General features: G+C 41.3%; 1 protein-coding gene and 1 long non-coding RNA gene across 4 annotated transcripts in view; one reads left to right on the top strand and one right to left on the bottom strand.

The window, feature by feature from the left end:
- The window catches only part of LOC133096859 (uncharacterized), a 50091-nt gene extending 43140 nt beyond the window's left edge, over window positions 1-6951 (bottom strand). Inside the window, exons 1-3 of the long non-coding RNA XR_009701865.1 lie at window positions 6738-6951; window positions 5518-5657; window positions 5056-5117 (exon numbers count right to left, since the gene is read on the bottom strand). This is a non-coding gene — a long non-coding RNA (uncharacterized LOC133096859). The remainder of the gene's footprint in view (window positions 1-5055; window positions 5118-5517; window positions 5658-6737) is intronic.
- Window positions 6952-7016: 65 nt separating this feature from the next.
- The window catches only part of HERPUD2 (HERPUD family member 2), a 49094-nt gene continuing 40459 nt past the window's right edge, over window positions 7017-15651 (top strand). Inside the window, exons 1-2 of one of the 3 annotated variants that reach the window (XM_061198668.1) lie at window positions 7017-7357; window positions 7558-7972. In XM_061198668.1, the coding sequence (XP_061054651.1) occupies window positions 7826-7972 (147 nt within the window). In that variant the 5' untranslated portion in view covers window positions 7017-7357; window positions 7558-7825. The remainder of the gene's footprint in view (window positions 7358-7557; window positions 7973-15651) is intronic. The other 2 variants (XM_061198667.1, XM_061198666.1) reach the window with 2 other exon arrangements.

Genomic DNA, 15651 nt, shown 5'->3' with positions numbered 1-15651 from the left:
TTCATCTGTGTTCAAGCAGCTGTCCCCATTCCAATTTTCAGGATCCCATTCTTTCTCATTCAATGCTTTAACTTTTATGTAAAAAATGAAAAAAAATTTAGCTATTTTATTTTAGTAATAATGATGATGATGATGATGATAATGTTAAAAAATGCAGGCTGCATCCTACTTTGGGTTTCCCTTTTTCTTTTCTTGGCACACTTTTTCTTTTTGCCTAGTACACTTTGTTTTATTCTGTAACCCTGGTCTTTCTTCTCTGCCCATTCTTTTCTGTTTTTTCCTTTTAAAAATGTTTATACAATTTTTAAAGGTTACACTCCATTTACAGTTATTAGAAAATATTGGCTATATTCCCCATGTTGTATAATACATCCTTGTAGCCAGTCTTACACCCAATAGTTTGTACCTCTCACTCCCTCACCTGTATACCACCCGCCCCCGCCACTGTTAACCGCTAGTTTGTCGTGTGAAAAATTTGATGGAACTGTGAATACAACTATTGCTACAATTCAGCAATCCATATAATAAAATTTTGTGCTTGATTTTTGACAATATCACCCCTATGTCTGAAAGAACTAAAAGATTCTTTTATAGTTATCATGGAAGCTTTCTGGTCTTAGACTGTGACTTGAGCTGAGAGTTGAAAGAAACGAGCTTGTGATTTTCTTTCTGTAAGTGCTAAAGGACACTCAGAAGACTCTATGCCATACCATTGTCCTTAGAGACATCCTAACTGCCATAATGGTCAAGTGCAGCATCCAGCTGGGCAATCTCTTGCTTCAGTTGACATGTCAGCACGATCAACCACAGATGACAGTTCGATTACTTTAATGCCCTCATCTCACTTCTCAGTGGGGAGGAACCCAGCCAAAGGGTATGACCAAGGCAATCCTCAAATTCTTTGTGTGTTTCTCTCCTGGGATCACTACTGATACCAATTCTGTATCAGTTAGGGTCCAATCAAGAGACAGAAATCAAACAATATTTTGAACATGGAAGGTTAAATATAAAGAATTACCATTTATAACAAGGAATTGGAGTGATAAGGAGATGGATAGTAAAGAACTAAGAAAATGCTAAAGAATATAGGAAAATCAGATATAGTGATCATCTACTGCCCTAAGGGCTGAGATAGACCCTCCTTGAAGAAGTCCAGTGACTGTGGCTCATTTGATGTCAGAGAAGTTTGCTAAGGGAGAAAAGCTGCCTAAGGGGTGTGAGGGGAAGCTATTCATGAACAGTGTTGTACTGGTGGTACTCCATGTGAAGCCATTTGATGGGGTTCCAGGGAAAGATGCTCACAGGTGTTGCCTGCAAAGTTGCCTGTTCACGGGAGGTGCTACACACTGCTGGCCACTGGGCACTGCTGGAACTGAGAGCTGCAGAAGCCACACGTGCTGTAAGAGCCTGCCTAAGGGAGCACACTACACTACACAGGTAGAGAATTCTATTCTTCCTCTAGTGTCCCTCCAGTGCTCTTTACTGACAAAGCTTAATATCATGAGAGCTGGAAAAGGAGAAGTATTGATATTTACAGGATTTATTTCTATTATCACAAAGCAGGCAATGAACAGTGTTTTGGGGCCCTTGAGGCAGTAACTTGGTAATTGGCTCAATAACCCATTTCCTTTAACTGGAAAAACCTTACAATGAGGACTAAATTTTGTTGCTGCTCTGAAAGGCATTACAAATGGCCCCTTCAAGAAGCTGATAAAGGGCTTCCCTGGTGGCGCAGTGGTTAAGAACCCGCCTGCCAATGCAGGGGACACGGGTTCGAGCCCTGGTCCGGAAAGATCCCACATGTCGTGGAGCAACTAAGCCCGTGCACCACAACTACTGAGCCTGCGCTCTAGAGCCCACGAGCCACAACTACTGAAGCCCGCGTGCCTGGAGCCCGTGCTCTGCAACAAGAGAAGCCACCGCAATGAGAAGCCCATGCACCGCAAAGAAGGGTAGCCCCTGCTCGCCACAACTAGAGAAAGCCCGCACACAGCAACGAAGACCCAACGCAGCCAAAAATAAATAAATAAATAAATAAATAAATAAATAAATAAATAAATAAAAGCTGATAAAAACCATGGACTCTCCCTCCAGATAAATGCACATGTGTACATATGTACACAGTCCTATAGATAATTCAGGGTATGTCTCTGGACCCAGATTAAGAACCCCTGAGTTAGGCCCATGACTACTCTCCATGTTCAATTTAGTGATTATTCTTACCTTTATTTGAATGTAGTGTAGCAAATTTAATATTCCCAAACTCAGCTAAACTATATTTACTTTTAGCAAAAAAGATAAACATTTATAAACATTTGAGAAATATAGCCAATAGAGTTAGATAGTTCTAATTTTGGGGGGAGGAAATCGGTGAAACATCTCTGGGAAGAGAGAGGCTAAATGCCAGAGGAAGGGTATGCAGTTGTGAACCAACTGCAAGGTTACTATTGGGATTTGGACTTGGATAGCTGCATACAGAAGGAACAGGGTATCCATTATGACCTGCTATGCTTTGGTAAGGTACATTATGGTAACTGGCCTCCAATATGACAGGAGGTCCTTACCTCCTGGTATTCATGCTCATACTACTCTCCTCCTACAATGACTCAGGGCTGGCCTTTGTGACCAAATAGCGCACCATGTAGGTGACAATGTATGATTTCAGAAACTAAGTCATGAAAGGCATTGCTGCTTCAGCCTTAGTCTCTAGGATTCCCTCATTCTGGGGGAATCCAGCTGTCTGGTTGTAAGGACATTCAAAAGCAGTCCTGTGGAAGGACCCACATGGGGAGGAACAGAGACTTCACACCAACAACCAGCCCAACTTGCCAGCCTTAGGAGTAAGCCATCTTGGGAGTAGATCCTCCAGTTCCAATCAAGCCTTCCGATAACCAAATGCCAGCCGAAATCCTGACTGCAATTTCACGAGAGACTCAAAACCAGAACCAACAGCAAAGACGCTACCAAAATTCTGACCCAGTTTTAGGGGCAATTTGTTTTGCAGCAATAAATAACTAATACATACACTTAGGTCAAAATTCTTTAGAGGGTGAAAAATATAAGGGATTTCCCCTTCCCCCCTTCCTCTGGTCACCTAAAGGAGGTCAGTGAGATGCTACTTGCTACAGTTTTCTCCAAGTGTTATGATAAATAAGTCAGTGGATTAACTTATCAGAGAAATTAGACTTTTGTCTTACCCAAATGGTCGCTCTAAGAACTGACTAGACATATAGTTTCTGAAAAGCAGGAAATCCAACTGCTAAACTACCTTATGAAGATTTATATTAATACAGAAATAGAAATATAGATGTGTCCTTATGAAGACTATTCTAGGGAAATCATGTGTCGAAATGCTCATTATGGTCACCATAATTGAGGAGGGCTATGCAAACTAGTGTGTTCAAAGGTGAGTCAATGTTTTGAGTGATCTGGAAACTATTCTTAAGGATGGTTGAAGAATCTGGGGACGTTTAGTTTGGATAAGATGTAGACAGCATTTAACCATTTGAAGGGCAGATGTGGAATAAAAGTAAACATATTTTGAATTAATCAAGAGGAGAAAAGTGGCCTAATGACAAATTATAGCAATGCAGATTTTAATTCACTTATAATAACCATGGCTGTTTAACAATAGGTCATGCTGTAGTGAAAACTATGGTGCTCCCTTTCCCTGGAAGGGTTTAAGCCAAAGTTGGCTGACTGCCTTTCAGAGATGTAGTAAGAGTGATTCCGGCAGTACTTGGAAAGCTGATCTAGATGACCTCTAAGATGTTGTTCCTGAAAGCCTTTTCCTCCTGAATGTGTCTTGTTATGCATGAATATCTTTAAGACAGTTCAGTGTAGTGGAAAGAGTGTGTATTACAGAGGAATCAGAATTCTGTTTAGAAGTTACTAGCTGTGTGACTTGGGGCAAGACATTTAGCCTTTCTGAGCTTCACTGACCTCACTACCTCTCAGGGCTGTTCTGAAAATTCATTAAATGACACATCACTTAAATCATCCACTTGGCATTTAATGCATGTGTGGTTTTCTTCCTTCCATTTTCTACAATATGGTTTATAATCAAACATCTGGGACCAATTAAGATTTTGAAAGTGCAGTGTTGAAATGAGCTAATTTTCCTAGGCTTAAAGTGGAGGATTTCACTTGTTTTTAAACAATAAATTTGATTGAGATTTGATTAGATGCTTTGTGGCACAGCATCTTAAAAAAAAAAAAAAAAAAAAGACAAGTTTGGTGTAAATAGAAATAGAAGGAATCAGAAGCCAGATGGCTATTATCATCTTTGAAATTTGCAACTGCAAGATCATCACTTGACTAAAGTCTTTCTTCCCAAGAGAGTTATCATAAAAACAAAAACAAAAAACCAAAACACTGAAAACTATATTATTCAACATCATAAAGTATTTTACCTTCCTGGAAGGTATTCCAAATTTTAGTAAGAAAAGCTCAGTAATAAGCACTCTATTTTCTTTAAAATTTTAAAAGAAACTGGAATCTCACAGAAGGAGTCGATATAAGCTTTTCTAGCTGTCCTCCTTCCCAATTAAAAGAATTAGAAGTAAATATCCCACAAATACTGGAAATCAGTTTTATTATTTACAAATAATTTTCTTTAAGTGTTTTACTTTGTCAACAAAGAAAGTTACTCCATGGGCAGAAATCACCCTGAATTACTGAACTAGCTACTAAAATTACGTGCATTGAATAGTTAATATTGTTAAAGTAGATTTGGCCTTAACAATCACAAATTCTTTATTATCTATTAGCATCCTACCCTTAAGCATTCTCATTAGAGGCTGTCTTTAAGTAGCAAATGGTAACTGAGATGTGTAGTTGTTCTTTCACATTTCCCCTTCTTATGTGCAACATGGACAAAGAACAAACAGCTCACAGCAGCCTCTAAGTAACTGCTATCTTGCATCCCCTCCATGCTGTTTTTCCTACTCCAAATTCCAAGTTAAACACTATCAATAGTCTAGGGACTACCCTTTCATACATTTTTCTATACACACATACACGTAATTTAACAAAAATGGGATCATATTTACATACTGTTTTTATTGTGGGCAAGTTCAACAGCATCAAAAGCATTTTTAGGTTGTTAATTCAGGTGGCTGTAAAGCAAAAAAAAAAAAAAATCATTTCTGTCAGATACTCTATCATCTTTATACTCATATATTTCAAATTCTTGAATGTTCATTACATTTTAAAATGATTTTGTCCATGTTAGCGAACCTTTGATGAACTCTACTTTAAATAGTGTCTATCACAGTGAAATGCACATTCTGTCCATATTAATATTTATTAATATATATCTCATTAATAACGTACATTTCAGAGTGCCAAGGGGGATGACCACATTACTCTAAGGGGTTCCTGGAAGTGAGTCACAGGCGTAAGTAACAGGAGCCGCCGGCTTGGGTGGTGGTGCTTGTGGCAGTTGTGGTTGGGGAGACTTCCTGCCTTAGGAATTGGACATAAAAGAATTCTTAGAGCAGACAGCTTGGGACTTACATGGTGGCACACTTATGCCATAAAGGATTCAGCCTCTTTCAATTGTTCTGTTCTGCCATCCTTCTAATATAGGCCTTTGTTCTCCTGTCTGTTGCTTCAAGACTGAGCTGTGGCTGCCCCACCGCCGGCATCACATTCCTCTAGGAAGAAAGACAGGTGTAGGGCAAGGATGAGCTCTGGTTTGCAGAACATGTTCATCTGAAAGCTCCCCTGGAAGCCCCAGTAGCAACTTCACCTTTCATCTTATGGGCTACAGCTGTGTCGAATGGCTGCTGCTAGATGTAAGGGAGCTAGAAAAAGTACTTGTAGCTAGAATTAAGTTAAGGTTCTATTAAGATGACTAGATACTAGGTAGAAAAAGGGTCTGCTACAGGAAATCCAAGTCATAGTAAACTGTTCTCATTCCATGACAAGAAATAAAGGAAACTTCACTCTTATTTTAGAAGAGCATTGAGAGGGTAAGGCTAAGATATGGTAGGTGTCCTATCACAAAGAAAGAGGTGAAGGAGGAGAGGGTGTAAGGGATCCTGGGGCCCTAGCTGTTGAAAGGAAGAATTTCCTCTTGGTCACTAACTTTCACTAACTCCTCTGCAGCTGAGAGAGGAAGAGACCAGGTCCCCAAAGCCCCCTACATTATCTTCTTGTATTCACCTATAAGTGGAAGCCTGGACCTGTGCAAATGCACATCTCTTAACTTACTACACTGACTCCTAAACCTGTGCAGAAAATGGAGAGTAAGTCGGCTTTGGGCAATAGCCTGAACCTTCGCGTTCCCACGTGTAAACCATAAACCAGAAAAATAACACTGCCATCCGTCTTCATCTCCCACTGTGCTGAACACACAGTAGGTGCTCAGTAAACAAACACTTGCCAACTTTTGAGAAGACGGAGAGGAAATACATGGAAATTAATATTTAGTTGAGAGACTGATATACGCCAGAACTGTACCAGATGGCTTACCTACATAGCTCATTTAATCAACAGCACACAGTCAGGTAGCCATTACCGTTCCCATTTAGAGAAGTAAACTGAGGCTCAGGAAGGTTAGCCAGGGTCACACGGAAAGCAGAGGTAGACTTTAGGTTTAACTGAAAGCCTTCTCCTTATGCAATGTACCCACAGTCTCTCCTTCCCCAAAGCTCCAGGTACCGTGCTTTGCAGAGAGTCGACACAAGAAATTATGGGCAGAAGTCTGATTGCGCATCAGAAAGGACACTAACTTTTGCAGAGACAGCTCTAAGGATGAGGAACACTTCCCAAGTCTTCCGGGTGTGGTCAAAACAGAATGTGCTAACGCCAGCGAAGCTAGTGGAGGCCCGAGTGCCGCTGGGGAGGCAAGGCGGAGCGAATGGCCTGGCAGGGCGGGCTCGACACGCCCGAGTGGCTTCGAGGCGACACACAACTCGGCACGGACCGCCCGGGGCGGTCGGCGGCGGGACCTGGAGGGCAGCACGCGTGGGCGAGTCGCCCCTGACGCACTTCCGCCCTGCGTTTTCCGGCTTAAAGGGGACGCGGACCTTATTCACAACAACAACAAAACAGGCGCACTCGCGGCCGGCGCCCCTGTTCTAGTCCCCGCCCTCCTGCCACCTGTCGCCGCCTCGGCCGCGCCCGGCCTTGCGTCCCAGCTGCCCTGCCGGAGGGGTCAGGCGGAGAGCCCTTCGGCCAACTTCTCCCGCTGCCGCCGCGCCGCCTCGCGAGATCCAGGGCCGGGCCGTGGGCGCCGCCGAGCAGTAGGAAGGGAGCGACCGCCGCGGAGGACGCTCGGCCGGACTGTGCGATCGGTGGCCGTGCCCGGGGACGGAGGGCGGCGGTGGCGGGCCCCGCAGCCATCTCTCAGGTAGCCCTTCCTGTCGCGGTTGGCCACCCTGAGCGGCCCGTCCCCTTCTCCAGCCCTCGTGGCGGGGCCGTCGCGTCGGGGCCTTGTTGCGTTTCAGCTTAGGGGTCGCGGCGGGGGCGGGGCGGTGGCTCGGGCTGTCGCGTCCTCACCCCTCCCTACCTTCTCACCGCTTTCTCTCTCCCCTTGGCCTCCCTCCGCAGACCGGAGCCCGGCGGAGCTCGAACCTGGCGGGGAAAACTACACCCCCGGCCGGGCCCCCAGACCCCGCCGCCGCCTCCGCCACTGTCCATCATCCTCGGTACCGGCAATGGCCTTTGTATCGCCCGATGCACTTGTGACTGACTTGGACAAGGAATATTAAGAACCCATTCGCTTCCGTCCCCATCCCAGCCGCGCCGGCAGTAACCACCTCGGCTCATTTGGGCTTAACTGCTGCTCCTCTTGACTCTGTTCGACCTTGGAGGCACCATGGACCAAAATGGGATGGAGATTCCTGTGACCCTCATCATTAAAGCACCGAATCAGAAATACAGTGACCAGACTATTAGCTGCTTCTTGAACTGGACCGTGGGGAAACTAAAAACGCATCTGTCTAACGTGTACCCTAGCAAACCAGTAAGTGTCTAAAAGCTGGGCGCAGCTGCTCTGGCCAGCAGATTTTCGTGTCATATACTCCCTTACTCCCTGCTTATCCCCACCCCTCTTGAGTCAAATAGGTCTCTTTTTGACTGCAAAGTATTTTGACCGCGAAGCATTTTGCGTTCCGAGGTTATGTGACTCTCTTGAGTGTCTGAACCATCATTAATATTTTCCTGATGAGGTCCAGTTAATTAGTAAGTGTAATTAGTAAGTGAAATATCAAGGCACATGGGAATTGGCAGGCATACAATAGGACCGTTTTCCTTGGACTCAAAGTCATCAACCTAAAATGGGAATGACAGGTGCATCCTTTAAAAAAAAAAGATAAGCACTGCAATCCATATTCAAGCTTTTATTGCTTATTAGACTAAAATTCCTTTTTACTTTCAACATCTGGCCCAGAAATTTGCTCATTGCTGAAGAGCGAATTTTGAAATAAGTATGTGACCCCTATGAAAGTTATACTTTACACACTAGTATGTATGTTTCAAGAAGCAAAGAGTTATACGTTTTAGATTCACTTTCTTCTGCCCCTCCCTCTCTCATTTTCCTCCTGTAGAGGACACAGAAATTTTCTTCATTTAGAAGAGAACAGTCCTTCCACACCCCCACCATTTGGTGCATCATTTTATTCCTTTCATATAGCCATTTGTAAATCAGTGCGGCAGTGTTTTTCATTCTGAATCACATCTGGATATTGCAAAGATAATAAATAAAATAGACAGTACGGCTCCATCTGTCCCCAAAGTTAGATTTGAAAGTTATCAACACAGTTGATAACTAAGTCTTGGAATAATTTAGAAAAGTATAATGTTGTGTAGTGTGTATGAAAGTTAGGCTTTCATGTTCTCCATTGTGTAAAAATTTCATTCCTGAATAAGTAGTTTTCAGTGATTACTAAACCTTTTTTTTTAATTAATGAAGAAGCTTGGATTTTTAGGGTGGGAAATATTTTTGGCATCTGGCAAATTTAAGCCAGCAGCAAGGATGTGTTGGAAGGCAACTGTGCTTTCTAGGTTTTACTTAACACTTGTTTTATGCAAATAAGTAAGGAAGGCACTTGATCTATATTAAGATGTTAATGAATTAGGACTGTTTAAGTGTTACAGTATTAAGTTTAGTTAGGCATTTAGGCTTCTAGAATAGCGATAGAAATAGGGTGGTTATTGCAAAAACAGGTGGTTTAGAAAAACAACTCTTAGTTGGCATTAGCTATGTTTGTCAGTACTTTTTGATTACAAATATTTTTAGTAGGAGAAATAAAAACCCTGAAGTATTTAAGTACTTGGAACAAAATAGCTGGAACTCTCATTTTTTCAAATCTTTTCTTGAAAGGTAAGATTTACACAGGGGTAACAATTTCTTTTTAAAAATTTCTGCTTTACAAAAGATTTCCTATTGCATATGACTCATTTTACACATTTTTGAAGTAGAAAATAGCTTTTCAGGGTAGGCAGAATTGAAAGCCATAGACTTCCATAGTACTGTTCATAACATAGCCATTCCTAAGTACATTATTGAGCATATATCTAAGTACTTAGTTATATGCGCAAGTGTATACTTATGTGAGGATCTTTTACATTATATGATTAAACCAAAAGGGATTTGGTTTGCACTGTGATAGAACAAGAGTTATCACTTTTCTGAAACTTTTTCTTTTTTAAAAAGTATCTAAGAGAGGAGTGTGAACCCTATTTGTCTTATCTGCTCCTGGGATAAGCCTGTTTTTGGCAGGAGTTCTGCCATCTTAGCACTTATCTCAGTGGAGTGCTGTCAGTGCCCATGTGGATCAGTCAGCTGCTGGAGGACAGATCAGTTGCAAACTTCTCCACACCCCGCCCTCCTAAGCCGCTTGCTTCTAGTACACACTGGAGGCACTTTTGGAAGGTGTACCAAATAATATACAGCCTATTAATTACCTAACCTTGTGGCAAACCTTTTTTCCTCTTCCAGCAAGTTTTCTCCAAGTGAATTGTAATATCTGAAGTTTATTTCTAGGTTAATGAGGGTGGGGATGGTGTACACGTGTTTCTTTTCTTTTTTTTTATAAATTTATTTTTTTTTAAATTTTTGGCTGCTTTGGGTCTTCGTTGCTGCGTGCGGGCTTTCTGTAGTTGCGGTGAGCGGGGGCTACTCTTTGTTGCGGTGCGCGGGCTTCTCATTGCGGTGGCTTCTCTTGTTGCGGAGCACTGGCTCTAGGCGCACAGGCTTCAGTAGTTGTGGCTCGCGGGCTCAGTAGTTGTGGCGCACGGGCTTAGTTGCTCCGCGGCACGTGGGATCTTCCCGGACCAGGGATCAAACCCATGTCCCCTGCATTGGCAGGCGGGTTCTTAACCACTGCGCCGCCAGGGAAGCGCACATGTGTTTATTTTCATAGAACTTCACTGAAAACTTTGTAAGGTTATTGACACACTCACATTCTAACTTTTTTATCACTTAGAACTGATTTGAAGTATCACAGTTGTTTAACAGACCAACTGTTTACTGATACTCCAAAGCCATAGGTAGTCCTCAGCATAGGAATTGGAGTCCTTAAAGTTTACTTGTAAAGTTGTTATTTAGAACAGAGAAATTTAACAATACAAGCCATATTATATTGTTGATTTAATATAAAGGAAGCTTAGATTCTTATGACCACCCACAATGACTACTTAACATTGATTCTGTTTTTAAGGGTCTCAAGTGCTGTTTGGTGTTTAACAGATCATTTCTTATGCCTGATTCCTTGCGCATAAGAAAGGTGGAGGTGGGTGGACTTGGAAGCAGAGAAGGGTTTAGTGCCTGGTAGAAGCAAGTGTTCCCCAGTGTGAAGTAGAACAGTTCATAGACACTGCTCTTATGGGATCTGATGGGTCAGGGGAGGTAGAGGGCCTTGGTCCCTGTGGACAGTGGCTTCTAAGAAAATAAATGAGAGCTGCTGGAGGGAGAAGAATGGAGATTTGAAGTTGTTCATTTAGGATCTCTACAAGGATAGGTCACATGCCTACATGCTGTTAACGGAATTCTGGCTAAACTCTGCAACAGTGTGTAAAATCTTAAGATTTTAGCTTTATGGTCAGATATTCACTTCATTTAATCACAGATAATCTCCATTCGCATGGATATTTTAAATTCAACCTCCCCTCCCCTCAATAAACCCACAACAAATATACCCCTCCTTCCAAAGCACACTTTCTTGGGCTTCATTTATTTATTTAATTAGGAATTTATTGACCTGGCATTTTGAAAGTCTATGTATATACTAAGCAAAAAGGTGGTAAGAGTCCTTTGCTCTTAAGAAGCTCAGGTCTAGTGGGGGATACAGACATATAAGTAAATAACTACGATATTATGTACTAGTGTTATATAAGAGGGATGTACTGAGTGCTGTAGGAGCACTGGAAGGGAATGGTCCACTCTGGAGTGAGGGTAAGGGAATGTGTAGCTGTTTTAAGAAAAGATTCACAGGGACATTTTTCTTAAAGAATTGATAAGTTTTAATCAGATAAGATCGTAGTTTCTTTTTCTTTTTTTAACTTCTTTCAGAGCTATTGTTGCACTGATGATTCTAAATGCTTTATATTATTATAGTACTTAGTAGTACAGTACTATGTTAAAGGATTATAGCTCCATAATGGGCTAAAAGGGGAAAGTGTTTTCTAGTTAGGAAGCAAGGCAATTGCCACATTTATACAGAAGTTTACAAAGTCATTACTAAAAACCTCAGGTGTGAAACTGAGCTCTGGTGGAGTTTTGTTTAACTTTGAATGGTATTGATAATTGGTTTGGTACTTGGTTTAAGAACTGGGGAGGGGCTTCCCTGGTGGCGCAGTGGTTGAGAATCTGCCTGCCAATGCAGGGGACACGGGTTCGAGCCCTGGTCTGGGAAGATCCCACATGCCGCGGAGCAACTGGGCCTGGGAGCCACAATTACTGAGCCTGCGCGTCTGGAGCCTGTGCTCCGCAACAAGAGAGGCCGCGATAGTGAGAGGCCCGCGCACCGCGTTGAAGAGTGGCCCCCGCTTGCCACAACTAGAGAAAGCCCTCGCACAGAAACGAAGACCCAACACAGCCATAAATAAATAAATTAAAAAAAAAAAAAAAAAAGAACTGGGGAGTGCACCAGTTCATGTTGATAGTGTATATAATTGTGAATCATATTCTAATATGACATTTGCCATCACTTCATGACTTTGGGTTTTCAGTTCCTAAAATTGGCCTGTAGTGTGAAATAATTATTCTGAAATTTAGGTAATTACTGCTAGTGGGTGAAGATAACCTATCAAGAGGGCTACTTTTACTTTAGTAGTTTCAGACTTTGATCTAGTTTAGACTTATTTACTAGGTATGTAAAAATCAAAATGGTTGAACTTAATGTTATCCAGTAGAATGGACTATCCTAGAGAAAACTTTAAAAATAAGAAATAAAATAAAAAATAAGAACCTCTAAATCCAGTTAGGCACCTTTTTCATTATCTTGTTTCTTACTATTTGTTCTTATACACAAACAATAACTACTATGGACCTGACTCACCCTGAATTCAATTTTGAAGGCAAACCTTTCTGGGGCTTGTATCCTTTTGCTTCCCATTTTTGTCTTGAGGTCAGAATGCCTGTTGAACATGTCCTTCAGTTCTGGATAGACCTCCTCTCTCTTGGCACCTTTTCAAATTGTGCCTTTGCTCTGAGATTTGTTAGAATTAAAGAAGTAGGAATAGAACCAGTTGCATAGATTCTATTCTGAGAATATAACATTCTATAACCAAATTGCCTACAGTTCAGATGGAAGTCTTACTTTCATTGTCAGTGGAAGTAGCTTTTATAATATAATTTGAGGTTTATATCTGTCTTATTTTTGCAATTCTCTATTACCTTACTTAGGAAGGTCATTTTTTAAAAAATTGTAAAATATTGGCTATATTCCCTGTGTTGTACAATATACCCTTATAACTTATTTTATACCTAATAGTTTGTACCTCTTAATCGTCTACCTGTTTATTACCCCTCCCCCCTTCCCTCTCTTCACTAGTAACCACTAGTTTGTTTTCTATATCTGTGAGTCTGCTTCTGTTTTGTTATATTCACTAATTTGTTTTATTTTTTAGATTCCACATATAAGTGATATCATACAGTATTTATCTCTGTCTGACTTATTTCACTTAGCATAAGTAAGCAGGTCATTTTTAAAATTTGCTTGCTTAACCATCTCAGAACTGTTGATTTAAAGGGGCTATAATCCACACACACAAATAATTTTTGTTTTATAAGACTCTTGTCAAAGGTTGATGGAAAGTTAAAAGTTTTGAATGAGTGCTGACTGAAATTTGTTTAACTCCTTGCCTTTTTCTAATGTCTTTTTTGGAAAATAACAGTACTGTGAAGGTAATGTTTTGTTTAATCATGCATCAGTGCTTTTAAAAATAGGATTTTTCTAGAACTTTAAGTTTCTCTCCTTTACATAATATTTTTTTCTTTTGGCTGCGCTGCGCTGCTCGTGGGAACTTAGTTCCCCCACCAGGGATTGAACTCGGGTCCTCAACAGTGAGAGCATGGAGTCCTAACCACTGGACCACCAGGGAATTCCCACACATAATAAATATTGACTTGATGGTCTTAAATGCTTTTTTTTAATAATTTTTATTTATTTATTTTTGGCTGTGTTGGGTCTTTGTTGCTGCGCGCGGGCTTTCTCTAGTTGCGGCGAGCGGGGGCTACTCTTCATTGCGGCGTGTGGGCTTCTCATTGCAGTGGCTTCGCTTGTTGCGGAGCACGGGCTGTAGGGCGTGCGGGCTTCAGTAGTTGTGGCTCGCGGGCTCTAGAGCGCAGGCTCAGTAGTTGTGGCTCATGGACTTAGTTGCTTTGTGGCAAGTGGGATCTTCCTGGACCAGGACTCGAACCCGTGTTCCCTGCATTGGCAGGAGGATTCTCAACTACTGCGCCACCAGGGAAGCCCCTAAATGCTTTTATTTAACTGTCATATTTGGTGCTGTGATTTTAAACTGCCGTTTACTAAGAGGTTGCTATGTATACCAGGCATTCTGGTAAGCACTTTATATGTTTATCATACTTATCCTTCATAGACAGCTTACGCTGTGAGTTCTGTTATCAGCTCTGTTTTATAGATGAGGAAACTGAGGCTTGGTGATTTTTTTTGCCCAAGGTCATAGAACTTTAAGTAGTAGAATCAGAATTTGTACCCAGGTTGGTCTGACTTGCAAGCCTCAGGTCTTAACCATATGATGGTTATATATAATAAGATGAAGGAAAGGCATTTAGGGATTTGGCCAGCTCAGTTATATACTTGCAAATTAAAAAGAAGTAAGTGGACTATAAAAAGGCGTGTGTGTTTAGACGGTTTGTCATCTAAAGGCTACAGATGAATGGGTAAAACAGTCTTAATACCTTTCTAATGCATGTCAGCTTAGTGTGTGGTTATTTTTGTTTATTTTGATAAATTATAGGGAAGGTATGGGAACATAATATCTTAAGACTTCCAAGTACATTGCTTTGCCCTATCTTTTCACATTCCCTGCTTGTTTGTATGAACCATAGCAGTCATGTATTTTGGCATCTCTGTTGTATGCATACCTGATTTGGCCTGTCAGTAGAAACAGCTAAGCAGGGAATGTCCCTTTGGAGTTCCAGAGGAAATTGTTGTGTAAGCTCTGTAAGCTGGTTTTGTTTACTGTTGTTGCAAGGGGATAAGAGGTAGAGGCAGTTTGGGTAAGCTCTGCTTCCATTTACAGTGTTTCTGAATTTCCCGAGGCTTTAGATTGGGTGGATTTAGTGGGAATGGGAGGGAGATATGTTCAGTACAAATTCACTGGATTCATTTCCCACAGAAACGATATTTTGTGCACTGAGAACCAGCTCTTTAAAGCTGTTTGACACTTACGGCTGAACTGTATATAAGAACTGAAATGTTAATAATTACCACTTTCAAAGAAATTGGACTGTAGTTCTTTGCACTAATATATAAGTTAACCGTTGCTTTTACTGAGCTATTTGATTATGTTGAAGTTGGGTATACTAAGGACATGATTTTTTTAAGCCATTCGTAATTATGAAAGACCCATTTAGCCCTTCACGTAAAAAATCTAATCTTTTGATACCAACTAGGTGACTTTCCAGAAATATAAAAGTGTTGTTCGCCTTGTAAACTCATCTGTTAGACTCTTGTGAATATTTTAAGTGCATTAGGGATACATGGTATTTTATCTGTTTTTGCTGTCTAGTTAAATAAACATTAAAAAGTCAGACACTTTAGATAAAATATATTTAAACCTTTTAGAAAGAAAACATCTTTCCCCAGTTTAGGATTTATTTTTGCATATTATACTAGCAGGTGAGCTTTCCTCACCTTGGTTCTTAGCAACCTCTGTTAAGTGGGTAGCAGAGTTTTTGGGCCAGCTGGTTAAGCAGCTGTTTATTTGGAGTGGTATAGTTTTGTCTCTGGGCTACTCAGAGTGCCAACAGGATGTTTCCAACTTGGTAATTTAGCTGCCTCTGCTGTACCGTATATCACCAGGCTTCGTCTAGGGTGGAGCAGGGGAGATGGTAAAGTACTGTACCTATTGAGATTTGCTGACTATTGGATGTAGGATGTGAGCAACAGGAAGAATCGTGGTGTTGTTAACAGAGGTAGTCAAGTATATTTATATGTTAATCTGTGTAGC

Source organism: Eubalaena glacialis, chromosome 8 (genome assembly GCF_028564815.1).
Source record: "Eubalaena glacialis isolate mEubGla1 chromosome 8, mEubGla1.1.hap2.+ XY, whole genome shotgun sequence".
Taxonomy (NCBI): Eukaryota; Metazoa; Chordata; class Mammalia; order Artiodactyla; family Balaenidae; genus Eubalaena; species Eubalaena glacialis.
Note: the sequence above shows the minus strand (reverse complement) of the source record. Positions and strands in the feature narration are given on the sequence as shown.